Here is a 21,648-nt window from a genome sequence, read left to right on the forward strand (position 1 = left end):
TGAAACTGATGTAAATACTCCAAATAAATTAACTTTTGTACATAGCTAGGCTTGTATTTATTCCGTTGGATTATCAGAACGCTTTTCAGGGAGAAGAGTACATTATTTTCTCAAATGCAAGCACAATAAGAGCAGTACCTGTGCCGTAAACACAAATGGAAAAACGATGATACTGAATGTTTAATGCTCTAGCACCATTTGGCGTTTTCTCAAAAATAAATCATGTTGTAAACAGACATACATTAAATGGTTATTAACATTTCACCATTATTTCAAAGGCAATTCCACATTTCACTGAGATACTGGAAGCATTCCCTGAGAATTCACAGTTTTCTTGAAGGATATAAGAAAGTATAACAGAAAATAAAGTGTAAACAGTACTTGTTTTTGGTTGAATGTTCAATCAGCAGAAGGTTGGTCAAACAGTATGATTTTCATTGGAAAACCTACATCAGGATATTAAAACAATAAAAAAAAGGGCACCAAAACGAATGACACCTTTAGTTCTTTAGGTCCTTCCATGTTACCTGGAGTATAATCAAAGTTATTCTCCACTGTGCTGCTGCTGAGGTTGGGTGTCTGATGAAGCATTGGGTTCTGGGTCCTCTTCATGCTGCTGCTGCTGCTGCTGCTTTTGCCACATAGCTGAGTACTGCCCCTGCAGAGCCAGCAGCTCCTCGTGTCTGCAACATCAACACACACGTGCTCAGCTTCACAGGGGTCTAAATTGCAAAGGGATGCTTTTTGCTGATTTTTTTGAAGAGATTACCGAGGGGCGAAAGGGGCACTCTAAGTGGCGTGGTGCTGTTTGACAGTTGTTCATACTCAGAGTCAATTAGGAGCGTTGTGTAAGGGTCAAATCTGCTGAGGCTGAAATGTATCTGAAGGGCAGTGTTAGTACTGGAGCAGACATGGTATGGGAGCTGGAGATGTGAAAAAGGCCTACTCACAGTGGAACATCACCCCAGGAGTTATGGAAAATGGACCTGGAAAAGGATCTGCCAAGGTTTCCACCATTTTAGAACATGCTCAACCTTGAAAAGGTCCTAGGATTCCTGGTATGAATAAGTAAAGCACTCAGTTTCTTCCGACTCCTCATAGCATCTTTTAATGAACAGCGACCTGTTCAAGCCTAGGGGCTGGACAAGGTGTTTCAATTAACTCCTCTTTCCTAAAAGCATTAACCCTTCACCTCCCTTGCCTCGTCTTGTGTGTATGTGCGTTTAAACGGTCAGTGAATGAGTCAATGTATGAATGTGCGGGCAATCTGGTGTGCAGTTTTTGTGGCTTTAAAAGCCTGTGTGTTGTGTTTACATCACAGTATCAGTCAGGGTTGGAGGTGCAAGGGTGTGGGGTTACATCCCAATTGCCTGTGGGAAAGTGCATGCAGGTTTATAAGTGTGTGTTTTAGGGGTGGACAACTCATATATCAAAGGGCAGAATGGAACAGGACTGTGCGTTAGTGGCTACACTAAAGCTGGCTGGTCAGAGTCAGTGGAAAAAAAGGCAATTAGTAAAGGAGTGTGTGTGTGTGGGGTGTCCTTGGTGTTATCACTTGATCAGGAGGCTTTACCTCAGGGCTGTGCTCATCTTTTCAGAGACAGGATATGGTCTCTCAGTGTCCAAGCAGTCCACACCCTGCCTGCACTGGGGCCCTGGGGGGGCAACGCATACACCTTCCAAACTAATGGTCTTCTTAGTTTATCCCACCACACACAAACACACACACACAGTCCCTATCCCTGGCTGCCCCAACACGTCCGCCATGGTTCACTTTCCACAAAGCCGCAGGAATTTCAGTCAAGCTAGAAAAGAGGCATTCTCACGTTTCTCCTCTCAGACTGATAAGGCTATTGCATCTTTAACTAAAGTACAGTCTGGAACAATAGGAATTCACCAACCTTCCACGCTCCACAATCTGTCCTTCATGCACCACCAGGATCAGATCTGATGAAATTATGGTGGATAACCTGCAAACAGAGTGGCTATGGAGTCAAAAACCTGTAGATTATACAGACATTACCTTTCAATAAAGTAAAAAAAAAAAGTCAGATTTAATTTAAAATCGAAACTATTATTTAAATACGTGCAATTTATTGAGAGGAGTTGAAAACATACTACGGTACAGAGTGAGAACATGACTCCTAACAGCCATTCAAGGCATAAGAAACTGTAAAAAAATTCTAAATAGATAAAACACAAACCTACACTCCAAATTTTCTTGAGTGCTAAAAAATATTAATATTTTTATACACACTGCCGACATTCAACAGACCGTAGCTTGTCTGTTGGCCCCCTTTAACCTTATATTTCAATGGTCAGGACCCCCACAGGAAAACCACAGAGCAGATATTTTTGGGTGGTGTATAATTCTCAGCATTGCAGTGACACTGGCGAGGTGGTGGTGTTAGTGTGTGTTGGGCTGATATGAGTCTATCAGATACATCATTACTGTGCACGTTTTTAGTGGCCACGTCATTGTCACAGCACACCACCCATCTGTTTGTGGTGGACCTGTATGGATTCTGACCATTGAAGAACTGGGTGAAAGGTGGCAGAGCCACAAATGGACTATAGGCTGTAACTGTAAAAGTACAAAGTGCCCTAGGTCAGTAGGAGCAGGTAAAAATGGACAACGAGCGCAAGAACAAAGATCTTCTTAATATTTTGGGTAATTGGGGCATTTATATAAAATATTTTGTTGTTAAAGCTTTTGTGCAGTTTTCATAACAATATGGTGCAGCTTTGACTGGAAATTAAATAAATGAGAAGCACATGGTACTGTACATGCGTATGATTGTTATTATACGATTCTCATTCATTCAAAAATGTATACAGCTGTTAAAAAGGCTGAATTATGAATGATCAATGAAAATGTAGGTGACTCAGAATAATTGCGGAAATTGCACAGATTGAAAAAATAACGCTGATCAAAGAGCCACTCAGTGACAAGAAATAATTGCATATGATTAGAAACATTTGAAAATTAATAAATAAAATGCACAAAAATGTGTACTTCCTTATGGTTTTTAATAAGTATAATGCAGTAGAATTAAGAGTGTAGTGAACTTAGATGAACTTTGTACACAGGAAATAGATCATTTATGCATAAATTAAGGGCCAGCTATTCTCATGGAAATAACACAAACTCTGTTGCACTGCACAGTCGCAAACAAAGAGAAACAAATGATCTCATGCAGTGTTCAGATCAACACTTTGCTAAACACTGCTGGCCATGACGCTCACGCTCACGCTCGCGCGTACAGACCCGCACACACCGCCGCACCCCTTTTAATTCGCGCCCCACCCTCCTGCAGGTCATCTTCTCACATAGTCGCCCTTCATCTTCAAACAAAAAGTGCTGAGACTTCTTTATTGATCGCTACCCCCCACAACCACCACCCCCACCCCCCCCCAAAAAAAAAACAGATCAAAGTGGCACCGCAGTCTCAGAGGCTGGACAGGATCAAAGCATGCTGACTCTGATCATGATGTGTTTACAATTTTCTGAGGGGAAGAAGAAATGAGAGAGCAAGAGAGAAAGAGAGGGAGACGGAAGAATACTGTGAAGATGAAAAAGGACTGAAGAAGACGATTGAAAAGATAGTAGAGAAAGAAGAGAGAAAAGAAACGACAGACAGCAAGTGAAAAAATGTGCAGTTGAGAGAGTGAAAGAATGTGATGAACATACAGACACAGAATAGGAAGACTGAGAAGAGAGGAAGTGGTTTCTAATATTCAAATATCTAATTAACCTTTAAATTAAATGAATTTCCTAAGTATTATTATCATATGCACAGAACTGCAAAACTTTAAGACAAACCTTGTGCTCAAGTTTTTTGGAATAAAGGATAAAATGAAGTGTTCAGCCTTCTGTATGTCCACCTTGTTTTTTTTTTATATTTGAAATTATTTAAGATATTTTCTATAGCATTTATGGCTTCTAACAATCCAAAAAATATGTTGAGGCCTGGATTCTGACAGGTCTGCTCACAGTTAAAATACCTGTACACTTTTGGTAGTTTATGTTCTATTTATTCTCCTGGGACTCTGCCTTCTTTGTGAATGTCAGTCATCTTTATATCCCACCCCCTCATAAATAGTGTGAAAATGTGTAACATGAACTTGGCTACTTTGACTGAAAATGAAATAAACGAGGGGTTCTCCAAGTTCTTCATAGTGCTATAAATGCAGGGGATCTCAGGTCTCCAAATAAACCTCCTTTTATGAGCCACGATAGTTTAATTCAGAACAAAGTAGATGTTAGAAATAAACATATTAATAAGTATATTGTGTCATGCCCAGATTTAATATCCCTTCTACAGATGGTTCCTGACTGGGCTCTGGAGATTTTATGTCCTATACACCTTTTATTTATCTATCTTCAAATCCTCTAGACTGTGTCATTTTGAGGGCACAGGGTTTAAGGGCAAACAGATCAATTTAATTAGTGACTGAGATCTTCTCCATATGGTCACACTGAAGTCGCTATCAATATATGATCTTATCTGAGGGATAAAGCTGTGGATTTAAAGAAGTTAATGGAAGGATTTCTATCACTTTCATGTGCTGGGCCCTAGAGACTGACAGGAGATCCAAGAGCTTGGGTTTCTGGGGTCACAGCCAGCCTTGTGTACGTTTAAAAACACTGCACCTTAACGTTGAGCAGCTATATGACTGTGAGCATGTGTGACCATGAGGATATTGTAGCTTACCTCTTCAATGATACTGAGAGAGAAAATAGTGAATGACATTATGCCTCCCATAATGCGCTAGGTTCTCTCTCGACTACTTTGTGTTGTTCACAATCGTGCTGTTTTATAAACTTGTGGTCATTCTCTTTTGGCTGAGGAACCTGTTTGTACTTGAATATGCTACAAGTGTGAGGCAAACTAAGAGCATTAGAATATCAGCTGTGTAGTCACAGCTAAATGAATGCATTCTTACCTGTGTGCCACTACTATACACGTCCTGCTGGCACACACCTTAGTGAGAGAGGCCTGGATATTGCGCTCTGTCTGAGTGTCCAGCGCAGACGTGGCCTACAAGCAGGAGATAGAACATGAAAAGCACATCTTCAGGTTAAGGAGCTTTTCCAGATAATCACTGGGTTTTGTACAGGGTGGGCCATTCATATGGATACACCTTAATAAAATGGGAATGATTGGTGATCGTCAATGCAGCCCCCTTTAAGCCTGTGCTAGCATTTCTCCTGCAGTGTTGCTATCAGTGTGTGAAGAGTGGGAGAAGAGGGTGGCATTGACAATCCAACACAATGGACAGCACTTTTATAAGTGGTCAGAAACTTGTAAATAACTCATGAAATAATAAAGTTACGTTAAAACCAAGCACACCCTTGTTTTTCTTGTGAAATTCCCAATAATTTGACATGTCACATGACTATCTTCCCATTGAAAAATAAAAGTTGGATCCAAAATGGCCGACTTCAAAATGGCCGCCATGGTCACCACCCATCTTGAAAAGTTTTCCCCCTCCCATATACTAATGTGCCACAAACAGGAAGTTAATATCAGCAACCATTCCCATTTTATTAAGGTGTATCCATATAAATGGCCCACCCTGTACATTATGACACCACGCTTGGTAACTTGTCTTTTCCCTTCTGCTCTATATCATTTATATACAGTACAATTCATAAATGATTGGTTCTTAATATTCTCAAAGACATTTATAAAAGCATTTTGTTCAAAGAGTTGATGCTGATATAAACGATTAAATAAATAATTAAAAAAGGAAATGTATGTATCCAAACTTTTGGAGGGGATGACACTGTGTTCCTGATAAGACTATTCTCTGGAGAGCACTTATTCACCTCGTCCAGTAGGATGATACGGGGGCCCTTGAGGATGGTGCGAGCAATGGCCACCCTCTGTTTCTCTCCTCCACTCAGTTTCAGACCTCTCTCTCCCACCTGTGTGTCATATCCTGAGAAAAAAACATAATAAAACTACATATACTACTATATTACTACTGCTTATAATAATAATACTGCTGTAATAATGCTGCCTGTAATCAAATCTTCTTAATCTTCTTCTCTTAATTAAAATTATATATATAATTGTTACCAATAGATATTCAGCCTTTCAATGAGCTGATGCTGCCGAAAAGCAAGAGGGAATGTTGATTTCAGCAGAAACATTGGATGAGTAAAGTCAACAAACTAATGGACATAGTGTAGTGGTGTGGTCATCATACATACATCAACCACATCCCTGCTCGAGGGTTTTTGTTCTCTGGTGACTTATTAGCTCAAAGGCCTATTTTCTTGATTCATCAGAAATAAGCAGCATTTGGCAGCAACATGTTTGAACAAGCTGTTAGAAATGGTTGATGAGGCCAGTGGGTAAAGTACCGTCTGGAAGAGACAGGATCTTATGGTGGATGTCAGCAGCCAGTGCTGCATCTTCGACTTCCTGGTCACTGGCACAGATCCGTCCGTATCGAATGTTTTCTCTGATGTTGTCATTGAAGAGGACAGTGTCCTGAGGAACAACACCAATGTAAGACCGGAGAGAGCTCTGTTTCACCTGCATACAAACATAAGATTTATTCAAGCTTTCATTAATTAATTCATTTTATGTAAATACTTCCTCTTCTTCAGGGTTGTGGTGGTACAGAGCCTACTGGGAATCACTGGGAGCAAGTAATGAACACAGCCTGTATGTGCCACCCGTCCATTGCAGGGCATCACACACTAACTCATTCCTTCACAGACAATCGACCTTCCAGCATGTGTTTTGGAAAGTGGTAGGACACTGGAGCACCTGGAGGAACCCCAAGCCGATACGGAGAGAACACACCAAACTCCTCACGGTGACCTGAGGTGGGGGTTTAACCCACAACCCTAGGACCCTGGGGCTGTGTAACAGTGACACGACCTGCAGTGCCACCTTGTTGCCCTATCTGTGCAAGTACGCTGACAAAAACTACACAATGCATGAACTGCACCCAGGACATCTTAGGATGTCACTGACTCTCCCAGCTACTTACACAGCCAACTGACCTGCAAATTTGTGTTTTTAGATGATCACTCTGAATCTTCCTGACCCATTTTTTTGTCATTGATTGTAATTACACTCATGATAAGATGTAAAATATCCTATGCCAGTTCATAAGAGCTTCACATAGGATCCAGCTCATTCTCCTCCTACCAGCAACCACCGCATTTCTGTTATTTATCGCTAGGGCTAGACATTCAGAACTTCTAATCTACATAACCTTGTCTATATCGATGATCAATTTTTATTATTGTCCCCACTGTCCCTTTACAACCACGCCAACAAGCTGTAGTCACTTCATTCTGCCCGTCTGCCACATGGAAGCAACATGGAGGAGAACCTAAACACAGAGGTTGACCAAGCGCCTCCAGCAGCTAGTACCAAAACAAAGTGTTTTGACTATAATTAAGATGACACTAAACAAAAAGAAGTTATAATACAAATACAAAATAATAGTTCATTAATCGCAATTGCAGTAAAATGTACAATTAATTGTGATATTGATTTGCGCTCATATCGCCCAACACTATCTATCGCTGAGCCTTTAAGTATCCTACACCTAACCAAATAGGTTGCTGTGGCCATTTTTGTTACGATCAGCAACAAGCAACCCCTAACAAATAAGGTTACTCCTTGGTCCCAGCTCATTCCCTACATCCGTACTTAACTAACATAATGAAATTTTAAACGTTGTTCAGACAGGCAGGTCAAATCTGGTTTTCTGCTGTCTGGGTGGCAAAGAGCCATATTAAATCCAGGCCAATTCAAGCCACATTTGTAGGGCGTCTCAATCTGATTCAAACCAGATCACTTATGATCACATGTGACTTGGTTCATTTGGTCATTGAAGATGTAATGGAGCTAAATGCCTTAAATATAGATAAGAAAATACTATAGCTATGGATACATCAAAAGCAGTATTAACAAAGAAACACAGGACTTAGACCTGTGTGTGGTGTTTACTTATAGGGAACATGATCTGCGAGCCCTTATCTAAATATTTAAGAAATAAATCTGATTTACCGTGCAGTGTAAACAAAGCTTAAATGTCCTTTACGGCAGCTTTAAGATCTAATGAGGCCTACTGTCACCCTCTGAAGGGCTGAGCAGGTGAAACACTGGCAAGTGGGTCTCAAACTTTCAAGCAGCTCAGGAATTCGGCCCTGAGCAATCTCCTTTTCCTTTGAAAGGTAAACAGCCAGGTGCTGAGCCAGGGGTCCGGGGTTCTGAAGATCTGAAAAGCCCAATAATAAAGCAGGGTGAGGATCTCCCCATGCTGGCTCTTTTTGGGGCGGGGTGCTGGTGGGAGATAGCCCCCTGCAGAGATCCAACACCTGCCAGACGCTGTGAGGCAGTGCCAGCTGACATCAAGGGGCAGTGAGAGGAGAGGAGCGGAGGAGAGAGGAGGAGAGGGAGTAGAAGAGCTGGGATGGATGCTGCTTTGCCTCAGCCACAGCATGTACTTAGCAACATTTAAATCCTAATCATAATTTCCTCCATTTTTGTGCCACTGTCCTAGAGTCTGAAGTGATATTTAAGGACATAACCACCATGGGTTCATACCACTAGTCACGAGTTAATAAAAGATCACTAGATGTCCAAAATATTTAAGACGCCTTATAAAGAATCAACCCAGCTACTTTCACTTTGTGAATTGGAACGGTGTTTGTGATCCAGAACTAATCACTCAACAAAAATCTGCCCTAACAGATGCTCTGGGACTATGAAGGACTCTCAGAAGTATTTCAACATTTCAAGAAGTGTTGAGGCTTTTTATGTCACTGTTAATACGCTTGATTTCAGGAGAAGTCTTTGATGAGCAGGTGTCCACAAATATTAGGCTGTGTTCTTTTTTTATTTTGTTTGTTTGGGGGCGTGGGGTGGGGTGGGGGCATCAGATTAAGAAGCCACTTCCATCACCGTTTCTCATGATATCAGATGCTCCTATTTAGACATTACATATTTGGTTAAGTTAACCATCTTTTCCTTCAGACCACAAAGATTCCATTCCTGAGAATGACGGTCAGACTGACAAACCAACACGAACAGTCTAACCCTCCATATCATCACCATTCTGAAATGCATTCTCTATTACACACGCAACCTCTCTCCCACTTCACTATGAGCCGTTATTTGAGGTTAACATTCCTCTTCCCATTTATCCAGTCAATGGCAAACGAACACCAAACCATAGACACAAGACAGAGACGGACATATAGAAAGGTGGCTAAAGGGAGAGAGAGGATACATACCATATTTTATTAATATTTGACCAAAAAAAGAAACCGTAACAGAATATTATGTCAACCACAATGTGGGTTTTAATGCCAACATCTAACCCATAATTGAAGTGATGGCAGGAGCAGCCCGGTATCTTATCTGAGGAATAAACAGACACTAAAACAACAGCAAACACACAATAGTCTCCCAATCAATACTTAATCAAGGCAGATGTCCACTATGATTACAAATCATGTCAACGGGGTCAGGGCACACAGGAATAATCAACACTGATAGCATCTCAACTCACATCTTTTCTTAGAATCTGGACCAAACCCTGGGATTTTAAATGTTTATTTATTTCTAGCATCCAAAAACAAGAAAAGTAAAATATAGAGATCAACTTTATAAATTACTCCCACTACGTGTACAGTCACAGAATTTATAGAGTCCTTGACTGTGCTGCTGTGGCTGCTGGTCAACGCTTTCTCAAATCAATTACAGTACTGTGTTAAACGTCTGAGACCAGTGTGTGGCCTAAGTATATGCTGATCTCAAGCAATGATCACAATCGCTCTCAAAACACTCTTTTTTTTTTGTCAAATCCATTCAGCGAGCCCTAACGTTAAGCACAGCCATTAGCAAAAGCTCTGTGAAACTGGCCTGAGATCTGCATGAAAAACAGCAGTGACGTGGACAGGGCCTGAGGGGGCCCGAGTGTCTGTCGCTCCAGTCGCTTCCACCATTAATCCATGTGGCGTGTGGAACCAGCCTCAGCCTTTTCACTTCAAACGCCAGCTGAATTAGATCCCCTTTTGAAGTTCTCTTTTTTGCCTTTGCCTTTTGTTTGTTTTTTGCCCAGCTTTACTTTTTTTCTTTTTTTCCGAATGCTCTTAATTCAGCGTCTTTCCATTCGTCTTTCCCATTGATCTGGCCTGCAAAAAAGTCAATGTCTTTAATTTATGAACTAATTAACATCAGACTGAGCTGGGTGAGAGGGGGCTTACTGCAGCCATGCGAAACACAAATGGCTTCCCAGGTTTTTTATTCGAGAGAAGCATCTGTCCCCCAACAATGCCACTTTTATCCTCAAAAACATTAGTTTCACTGCAGTTTTCCGGTTCTCATTGCAACAATACCCTAGCTGATCGTAAGCAGAAAGATCGCGTCAAAAAGCCGTTCACATGCCTTTCAAATGCTCAGTGAACAACTGTGAAAATATAATTTGAGAAGTGATCAGAAATTTAAAAAGCGCAAGTTTAACGTGTTTTTTTTTTTGAGTCTGTGAGTAAATTTATGAGCGCTTGGGTTTGTAAGAAAACGTGCTACTTCTTTGGCTTCCACCGCACTCGCCTTCCCGACCTCAGGGCCCACAATGCTACTGCCCTCGGAGGCTAACCAATATCTCTCAGATTGTTATCTGTCATTTTCTCTGACTCTAATTACATTTTGATTGCATCTGGGTATTTTCCCCCTTTTTTTGGGGTCATAACTGATACCATCTGGACCAGACGGATCAGGCTCAGAAACCACTGTCTCCAAGAGCAGTTTCTAGGCACTATTCCTTTCAGAACAGAGGGGCTTCTCAGGGTCAGAACAATCCATATTCCTCAGATTATTAGAAACAATTCTCTCCCTTTAAAAAATTAATTACGAGGGAAATTATAATCCAGTCAAACATCAGGAAATAGAGAAGCATGAGTGTTTAATTCATCTGTAAATGTGTACAGTACAGCAGCACTGACAACGAGATCAGGATGGTCAATAAGGCTAGCAAAAAAATAAAAAATAGTCATGGTTTCTGTTACAAAATTGTGTGACGTTTTGAGTTTCCACACTTTTAAGTGACAAATAACTGCAATCTACAATAAAGTTCACAACAGACAGAACCACACTGCACTATTTTCATTGTGCCACTGGAATTTAAACAGTGGAAGTGCCACTGAAATTAATAACATCTGAAAACAGCTTAAATGACCAAAATATGTTCAGCTTTAACTGACAATATTAAGAATGTACTCAATTTTTTTCATCCCTTGTTGTCTAATTTCATTTTATAGCTAGTTGAAACTCGACATCACAAGCAACAGATGTGTTTATTATGACGACATTAAAATTACAAGCTTTTACATCTATAGGTGTCAGAGAAGAGACTTCTTCATACACCTTCAGAGCTTCCGGAGGCATGTCATCAGATGGATGAATAAACACTGATCAATAGTGATTATTGCTGACATTCAATTTAATCGAATGTGTATTGCATTGAAAAAAACAATTGAATGACAACACCTCCATTGGCCTTAAAAAGACATGTGCCAGAGAATCAGCATCAATCTTTCAAATATCAATCAACCAGTTTCTATAGACTCCAATGATGGCATGTTATACAGAATTACATTTTCTACTTGAACAACTTTGACTGTCTTCACTTTGTTCTTCCTCTAAACGGATTAGTCATGTTTTCAAAGACTACCTGAAGACTTTCACATGTGTATCCCCTAGGGACATGTAACAGCAAGAGAAAATTGACCATGTCAGCCGCTTGCAAATGAGGGGTAGAAAAACAAAGAAAAATGGGATCAGTGATATGCAAAACATGAAACGTGAAATTGAATCCACTTGGAGCTCTGACTTTCTGACCAGATGTGCAGAAACGGCAGGGCTGTAACAGTTTAATTCTTAAGACACAAAATGGTAGACGGGGGAACTACTCATGTGTACTCAACCTGGAGCGAATGTACGGAAAGCATCATGTTTACACGAAGCTCCACACAGGGCTCGGTTTAACAACTCACAGACCATATTATAGACTCCTCCACCCAGCCCTCGCCTACATCAGGAACTTTATAATGAAGCACAGCACCCTCTCTGTGTTCCTCTTCCTTCTCCCTGGCCAACACACCTTCCACTCCTTCTCTACACATTCTCTTCTTTCAGCCCTCTCTAAATACAGGTCCATGTCAGCAGCTGAGGCACTGGAGCACAACCCAAGCTGCCAGCACAATATGTGTGTGAAGTCATTAAATGCTTTTCTGAATTGTTCCATAAACTGAAATATGATTAATAGGATGCGGGGCCTCAGTGTGGATAGTCATTAAACAGAATTACTGCAGCAGTGGAAGCAGGGTGCTGGAGAGGGCTGTAGACATCTAAACTGTTGGCATTCTCTGAAAGAACCACAAGCCAGCTTTCCGGATACGGATTAGCACTCGTCAGTGGGAACTCCCATGTGAAATCGTCTCATTTTTAGTTTAGCTTAATCTGTGTTTGGTGCAGGGCTTCACTCATATGAAGGTTGTGTGAGTGAGTCATTCATTCATTACCTGTAACCGCTTATGTAGTTCAGGGTCACGGTGGTTGCGGAGCCTACCCGGAATCATTGAGCGCAAGGCAGGAACACACCCTAGAGGAGGCGTATTCCAAAAACCACACTCCTCACAGACAGTCACCCGGAGGAATCCCACCCAGACAGAGAGAATACACCACACTCCTCACAGACAGTCACCCAGAGGAAACCCACACAGACACAGGGAGAACACACCACACTCCTCACAGACAGTCACCCAGAGGAAACCCACGCAGACACAGGGAGAACACACCACACTCCTCACAGACAGTCACCCAGAGGAAACCCACACAGACACAGGGAGAACACACCACACTCCTCACAGACAGTCACCCAGAGGAAACCCATGCAGATACAGGGAGAACACACCACACTCCTCACAGACAGTCACCCGGAGGAATCCCACCCAGACAGAGAGAATACACCACACTCCTCACAGACAGTCACCCAGAGGAAACCCACGCAGACACAGGGAGAACACACCACACTCCTCATAGACAGTCACCCGGAGGAAACCCACGCAGACACAGGGAGAACACACCACACTCCTCACAGACAGTCACCCGGAGGAAACCCACGCAGACACAGGGAGAACACACCACACTCCTCACAGACAGTCACCCGGAGGAAACCCACGCAGACACAGGGAGAACACACCACACTCCTCACAGACAGTCACCCGGAGGAAACCCACGCAGACACAGGGAGAACACACCACACTCCTCACAGACAGTCACCCGGAGGAAACCCACACAGACACAGGGAGAACACACCACACTCCTCACAGCCAGTCACCCGGAGGAAACCCACGCAGAAACAGGGAGATCACACCACACTCCTCACAGACAGTCACCCGGAGGAAACCCACGCAGACACAGGGAGAACACACCACACTCCTCACAGACAGTCACCTGGAGGAAACCCACGCAGACACAGGGAGAACACACCACACTCTTCACAGACAGTCACCCAGAGGAAACCCACGCAGACACAGGGAGAACACACCACACTCCTCACAGACAGTCACCTGGAGGAATCCCACCCAGACACAGGGAGAACACACCACACTCCTCACAGACAGTCACCCGGAGCAGGACTCAAACCCACAACCTCCAGGCCCCTGGAACTGTGTGACTGGGACACTACCTGCTGCGCCACAGTGCTGCCCGGCAAAGTAATATCAAACCATTAATTCATTCATCTTCTGTAAGTTGATGCTGCTGGTTTGATTCTCAGGACCAGCACGCAAAATTCATCCATTGCTGAAGTGCCTTGAGCACCTAACTCCCAGCTGCTCCCTGGGCACTATGAGTGACAACCTGCCGCTACGACTGTGTGCATGTGTGTGATCACTGCCCCTAGTCTCTGTGGTTAAAATTACTCATTAGTGTGTGTCAGTGTGTTCACTACAGCTTAGGAGTTAAATGCAGAGCCATTATCCCAGAGGGCACTAATAAAGTATCGTCTACCCCGGAGTTGCAGCGTGTCCTGAACATAGGTGGAATCACTGAACTCAGGAAGGAACTATTATTAAATCAAACAGTGCTAAATATGTGACCTCCATGTGGAGCCAGAGCAGTGATAGATGTCTGGACACAGGAAATGGAGGATGTGAGTGACCAGGTTAATACACACATGAATAATATGTGTGTGCGTGACACAGAGGGAGAAAGAGAGAGAGAGAAAACAGCTATCTGCATCGCGGCTGTGCTCTATGCCCGTCACTTATGGGATCAGGGCCCCACCCCTCCGCCTTCCAAAATGTCGGCAAACAACTTTGATTCTCTACCATCAAAAGCCCCTTGTAATTCCTTTGAAAAGGAGCATTTACGAGCCTCAAGTTTCGTGTATGAAATGTTAAATATTTCACACTGCTTTCATCTGGGGCCTTGTTAGCACGCCCTGTCGCTCTTTCCTCCACCTCTGCGCTCTACATCCTCTCACTCCTCCACAACGTGGGGTTACGGTCTGGCTGCTTGTTTGCGTGTTTGTTTTGCAGCAGGCATGCATGTGCCTGGGCTGATATTTTCATATCCGGCCGTGAAGCTGCCCTCCTGGCTTTTTCTCACACACGCACATTTATGGTGTAGTGTTACACACGCAGCCCTGTTGGAGCAGGCAGACACGCGGGCGTCAAGAGCACACTGAGAAGCCTGAATCAGTGACCAGCGTCAGAACCAAAACAGCCCCAAGCCGTCCATGCCATCAAAGGCCCTGGGATTCAAGTGTTGATCCATTATTTCCGTGAAAGCTCTTCCCTGAGAAATGAATACAAAGAAGTCAACAGAGTCAACAGATGTTTCCCTCTTTGAGGGTGTGTGTGTGTTTGTGTGTGTGTTGGTAGCTTTCTCACCGATAGTCAAAAACATCTGACAAAGTTAGTAGTGGAAGCATTTGGTCATGACCACTATGTCACTTCACTTTTTAAGTGAATTGGGATGTGGGGAAAATTAGCAAACTGCAAAAAACACCTGTCTCCTACTACGTACAAAGAGCAGAACTGTCTCCTAGGGTTGGGCACCACGATGGTCGTAAGGTATATAAATGTCCTGTTTGGAAATATTCTGCTGGTAGATTTCATTTTGTGACACTTTGCTAGCAAACTGCATGTAATTAAACCTTGCTGTACCTGCTTCTCCAGCTGCTGTGGGCTGATTAGACACAGCCACACCCCCTTTTTGATCGATTAAGCTCCCCTGTTAAACCGTGCTTTATGATTTCTCTGGTGCAAATGAACCCAGCTCTGTGAAGCTAATGTGATGGTTGTGAGTTACACCATTGTGATTATATTTCACTTTGTCTATTATCCTGGTGTGATTAAACATTGTCCTGGTGAGCTACCTCAGTACGATTAAACCTTACTCTGCACATTACTGCAAATCACAGTAATGCTAAAAAATGGTTTGATGGCATGACAAAATATGACATTGCTCAACCCTACTGACTGTATATCATTCATTCATTATCTGTAACCCTTATCCAGTTCAGGGTCGCGGTGGGTCCAGAGCCTACCTGGAATCATTGGGCACAAGGTGGGAATACACCCTGGAGGGGGCACCAGTCCTTCACAGGGCAACACACACTCACACATTCACTCACACTTTTGAGTCGCCAATCCACCTATAAACGTGTGTTTTTGGACTGTGGGAGGAAACCGGAGCACCCGGAGGAAACCCACGCAGACACGGAGAACACACCAACTCCTCACAGACAGTCACCCGGAGGAAACCCAGACAGACACAGGGATAACACACCACACTCCTCACAGACAGTCACCCGGAGCGGGAATCGAACCCACAACCTCCAGGCCCCTGGAGCTGTGTGACTGAGACACTACCTGCTGCGCCACCGTGCCGCCCTTGCCACAAATTAAGAAAACTTAAATTGTTTGTGGACCCCATCTTTTCCAAACCCATAAACATAATTTAAGTGCTTATTCTACAGGAGAGGACAGCATAAAAAACTAAAATTTGTTATATATTCTGCAGAGGAAAGATGCCAAACAATATTATTTCACTCAGGTTACTCATATTGTATTTGGTAGATTAAGGCTGCAATTTGTTTTAAATTTTCTATTTTAAAATTTGTCGATACCAGAAACACACGCTAAAGGAGTTGGGATGAAGGCATGCATCATTTTAAAACCATTTGAAAAAAGAGGGTACTAATTATTGCACTTTTGCAAGTGGAATTTTTGCCATTTTTTGTTAATGCAATGGGCCCAAAGAACACAGCAGTGGTTCTGCAGGGAATTAATATATAGCTTCCTTCTTACATAATAGAGATACAGGCTGCATTTCTTGATGAAGCAGCAGAGTGTGTTAAGTGACAAAACACCCCTGAGCCCATGTGACTATATTACACAGAGTAGCATTATGATTTATCATGCCATCTGGGCTCTCAAATGTTATGCTCATTCTGCAGCGTTTTTTGGCCTTGACTTTCATTTGGTTTGCCCAGACTTCCTGAATCTTTCAAAAAGTATTTAAATATATTGTGATATAGTCTAAATCTAAATTTTGGCACCTTATAGTAAACCATGACCCATCTCCATTTGCAAAGACATTGGATGGAGAGCATTTGGTGGATGCTACTATTATACCTTTTATATTCACCTGTTGTTTATAGTGGGATGAGAGGAGCCAGTTAATGGGGTTTAAGGGTGTCTCCATCTTGAGGTATACCAGGCAGGGCCAACTGGGAGGAGGCCCCATGGTAGACCCAGAGCTCGCTGGAAGGATTATACAATACCAATCAAAAGTTCTACTCATTAGTCATTGGTGGAAAAGTGCTATTCACTGTTTAGAACCGTGTACCAGCCCAGCACCAACACATTAAGGCAGCGAGCAGTTCTAAAAATTAACTCTCAATGAGGCCACAGTTGTTCACTGAAAACCGTTCCAAGTGATTGAGAGAACGGAGAGAGTGTGAAAAAGCTGTCATCAAAGCAAAAGGTGGCTACTTTGAAGGACCGAAAGTATAAAACATATTTGGTTTGTTTACTACATAATTCCATATGCGTTCCTTCATATTGTTAATTCTTCCTTATTCATTTATAATGTAGAAAATAATAAGAAACAAAGGAAAAACATTGAATGAGAAGATGTCCAAACTTTTGACTGGTACTGTACACTCACAATATGTGGAAAATGGCCCAAAACAAAGTAAACCCTCCCTGAGTGGGTGTGTCCAAACATTTGACTGGTACTGTAAATCCCGACATGGGAATGCCTGGAGATCCCGCAGGACTAGCTTGAAGGCGTTCCAAGGGCCAGAGATGCCTGGGCTTCTTTGCACATCCTGTTACTCTGAAATGGATCAATAGGATACAAAGACAAGGTTCGTACTTAAATAAATATATAAATAAATTTGTAAAACCAACCACCCTTATTTTGCCTATGTCCCAACTTTTTGGAGTGCACTGAAGGCATCAAATTCAATGCTTGTCAGTTAATTACAGGTTAAAATTATATGGAAATCATAGATTCTTATTTTGATCGCTAGTATTTACTACAAACCCATTTCCAAAAAAAATCATATCCCCACTTTTCCTAAAATAGCTTTGTAGTAAATACCCACTCAATTAAATATAAATGGCCAAGACACACACAAGTCACACATTAATGCTAAAATTAATCTAAGATTTCAGTTAAATTTGCTTCCCAGTGTTGATTCGACTCACTCATGGTTTAAATATTTTCATCTTTTTGGTGCACAAAAGAACCTACCAACTATTCTATATTTTTAAGCAAAACAAGTTCCAATGAGTTCTTGGAGAGTACACTAATGTTCCAGTAAGTTTAATGGTACTGATCTGGCCACCGGCATGAAGGATGAGTGGCTGAATTGATGACAGCTGCTCTATAAAAGCGATGTGCTCTCATGCCTGTTCTATGAGAAAACTCACACTCCCCGAGGAGGGTTCTGGCACTCTGAGTCCACCTTATGCTTCCTGCCGAGCTCTGTGCACATTAATGCAGCAGGAATGTGTGGCTGTGATGCACAAGTGTGGGGCTGAGTGCCTGCATACCCACCCACCCACACACACACACACACACATGCACACACACATACTCATGCATACGCGCACAGCAGAAATCTCAGGATCATGCCATGACAAAGTGGCGATGATGGAGAGAGTGAGAAAGCAAGTGGAAAAGAATGTTAAGAGTGTGTTTTTCCTTTCTCCATAAGTTTTTCCCGATTTATTAGCCAAAGTCTAGACCGCAGCCTCCTTTTCTGAGCCTCTTGAACAGTGAGTTATCATCGTCTCCGTCTCAGTGGGAAAGCCAGAGAAGAATTTCAATACAGGTGCACGAACCAAAAGATCATCATATCAAGTGAATTTTCTCCATTAAACTCTCGGGGAAAATGGAGTTCTTCACAATTGCTTACACATTGTTGCTGGATCACGGCACACAACATTCTCAATAACCGAAGCTCAGATGTCTTTAGCATCAAGGGACGTTGGAATCAAAGACGTTGCCTCTTAACCGACCCTTAACAGAATCACATTCTTGCATAACACTTCACACAGTGCTCTATAAATAGAGGGATTAAATAGAAATAAAGTTTAGCATTCATTAAAACTTACATTCTCCCCAAGCCTAAAACTCCTGGTCCCGGTCCTAATCTGAACCCAAGCCCTGAATATTATTCTACTGACAATTGAATACAAATGAATTAAAATGGAAAATACAAATGCTGAATTAAGAAATTTGTTTCAAATATAAGCACTTTAGTGTGGAACTACATTTCCTCCAAAATGTGTGTAAAAGCATTTGAGGAAGACTGTAAAACGCTTTCCCCTGGTGTAATTACAGCACAGTTTGTAATCTCACACGGACAGGTGCATCCTGCTGTAAACAATGATTTCTGTTCATGTGTAAACACTTTTAAGGAACTAAGACTTTGGGTCTAAGCCTCACTAATTATGAGGAGTTGATGTGAAGATGAGGTGATTCTAATATTCCACATTAGTTCAGAGAGAGAGAGAGAGAGAGAGAGAGAGAGAGAGTGTCCCTAAAAAGAAGCGAGCAAAAAGGGCAGGACAGAAAATGAGATTTAAAAAAGGGAGACAAACAAAGAGAAAAAGAGAGAGAGACACAGACAGAATAAGAAAGAGAAAGAGTGAAATAGAGGAAGTGTCACAGAGCGACACAGAGAGACAGAGAAACTTTAAAGTGAGAGGGAGAGGGAGAGAGAGCGCGCAGCACAGCGGCTGAACTCTGAGCACCTCTCTCTCAGCAGACAGCAGTGAGTCGTGCAAATGGGCCGACACTCCCTCCACACAGCGGAATAAAAGCAGCCTTAAAGTTCTGTATTCATTATTTACCAGTCCCACGCTATGATTTATTCACAGGGGGCAGGTTGACTCGGATATGAAGGAGGAACTGAAGTCTTGCTGCTCCAGCACCAGTGTGTGTGTGTGTGTGCGTATGTGCGTGTGTGTGTGTCTGTGTCCGTTTCCGAAAAAAAAAAAAAAACTGCTATAATTACAAGGCTTTAAGATTACAAAATGTAAAGCTTTTGAGGTCCAGTGCAGCATCACTTCAAAAAGCCATAATTGCACTTTTACTTTGTTATTGAACACAGGCAGTTAGCAGAGTGGAACTGAACCACAAGAAGAAAACCTGAAATTCAAAGGCAACTCTTTTTTTCTGTCTGTCTCTCAGTGTTTATGCTATTCACAGAGGTAAGTCAGGCAATTCACTGTCAAGTTCGGAAGTCAGCGCAATTACTTATTTTAAAGCATTCATATAGTTCAAAGGCGTGCAAATTTTACACTAGGGCAGGTGTGACTTCATCACATTAAGCATGTCACGAAGGCCAACTTCAGACCCCCCTCCCCCCACCCCAAGACTTTTTAAAAAATGTTTAATACACAATATACAAAAAAAAAAAAAATTCTATCCAGAATTCACATTTCTCCAACATTCTTTTGCAACACACCAGGAAAAAAGGAGTTTATTAGGTCCTCACACTGCAGCTCAAACAAGTCAGAACCAATCACAATCCAGCGTGTGAAATAATGACCAATAACAACTACAGAGCTCAGTTGTTGGACGTGTTTAGACTGCAGTTAGCCGCTAGCTAAAATATACCCTGAAGCTACAAGGAGCATATCATAGCTTCTTGTTTATAGTTTTTGTTTTATCTCAAATTATATAAGTCACAGTGTCTAACGTTGAGTTAATGTTTCCTCTTCATTTGCTAGCTCTCAGGTCTATTTGTGTGCTAGAAAACCCTGGCTGAGTAAATGGGGCAAATACTAAGGGGTCTCGGTCTGAAATAGCTCAGACTCTTTCCTTTGTGTGTGCTGCTGGCTAAGCCATGAGAAACAGCACCTGGAGGCAGTTGGATGGTGGAGAGACCTCAGAATGTGGAAAAGCAATGATGTTGTTGCTCTATTTCTGCTCCGTTGTGGGTAATACTGACTTAATTTTGCTGTTACAGGTTACTTACTTAAGGTGGAACAGACTCCAAATTCGAGCGACTGCATGACGTAATGCAACTAAACAGGCTACAAGTGCTACAAAACTAAACAGCAAACATGGGTTGGTCCCCAGGATCATCTACATTGTCTTTAACGTAGAATAGAACATAGAAATATATTTATTTTAATTTATTTACTGTTTAAGGATCCCTGTGAAGTGTAAATTTAAGTGACGATCCAACAGAAGCCTTTCAGAACAACAACAAAAAAAAATCCTGGTGCTAGGGTGGCAATTACTAACTCAAACTAATGTTCCTTTCACCCATAACACCATTAATAAAACCCATGCCAATGGCAACACCGTAATCTTTCTGATGCTCAACCATGGATTACGCAGTTCTTTAGTAAACACACCAAATTGGAACTTTGGCAAAGGAAATGAAAATATTGATTTGTTCAGAAAAGCTGCTATCCATTCGGACCCGATCCCACGTTTTTCCCACTGTGGAACCTTTACCTTCCTGCACAGTATTATTACCAGAAAACATTACTGAAAGCTTTTTCATAAACCCTCAAGTAGAACCTCACAGTGAGCTACAAACTCTAAACCCTCCAACATTCTGAAACGTCTGGGCAAATAATAAACACTAGATTTATGGCTAAAAACAGTGAAAGGCTATTGTCTGTTTGCTTTAACAAATTCACCATTATAAAACATACACAAAAACGTGTTTTCACTAGCAGTATGTTCAGCGTCTGCATAAAGTGTCACCATTCAATTCTCTGAAGGTTTGAGGCCAAATTTGAAAAGTATAACGTTGGGTGTAAATCTTCATCGTTTCACTCTTTCATATGGAATATTAAAAAAGAAGAAGAGATTTCATTCATTATCTGTAACCCTTATCCAGTTCAGGGTCGCGGTGGGTCCAGAGCCTACCTGGAATCATTGGGCGCATAGCAGGAATACACCCTGGAGGGGGCGCCAGTCCTTCACAGGGCAACAGATTTCATTGATTTTTCCAATTTTCTTGTTTTTCATTTCTGCTCTTCACAATGTGATGTATAGGGTCTTTATATTTTTGTCAATAATTTATAGGTAGATTGACCAGAAGAGGATAGGTCACCCG

At 42.1% G+C, this 21,648-nt stretch overlaps 1 protein-coding gene across 3 annotated transcripts in view; it reads right to left on the bottom strand.

Annotated features, from left to right (window-relative positions):
* Positions 1 to 16: 16 nt before the first annotated feature.
* The window catches only part of abcb6b (ATP binding cassette subfamily B member 6 (LAN blood group) b), a 38,656-nt gene continuing 17,024 nt past the window's right edge, over positions 17 to 21,648 (bottom strand). For 2 of the 3 annotated variants that reach the window (XM_066641250.1, XM_066641252.1), the window contains exons 14-18: positions 6,374 to 6,548; positions 5,834 to 5,946; positions 4,948 to 5,042; positions 1,902 to 1,970; positions 17 to 683 (exon numbers count right to left, since the gene is read on the bottom strand). In XM_066641250.1, the coding sequence (XP_066497347.1) occupies positions 545 to 683; positions 1,902 to 1,970; positions 4,948 to 5,042; positions 5,834 to 5,946; positions 6,374 to 6,548 (591 nt within the window). In that variant the 3' untranslated portion in view covers positions 17 to 544. The remainder of the gene's footprint in view (positions 684 to 1,901; positions 1,971 to 4,947; positions 5,043 to 5,833; positions 5,947 to 6,373; positions 6,549 to 21,648) is intronic. The other variant, XM_066641251.1, reaches the window with a different exon arrangement.

The sequence above is a fragment of the Hoplias malabaricus genome, chromosome 12 (genome assembly GCF_029633855.1).
Source record: "Hoplias malabaricus isolate fHopMal1 chromosome 12, fHopMal1.hap1, whole genome shotgun sequence".
Taxonomy (NCBI): Eukaryota; Metazoa; Chordata; class Actinopteri; order Characiformes; family Erythrinidae; genus Hoplias; species Hoplias malabaricus.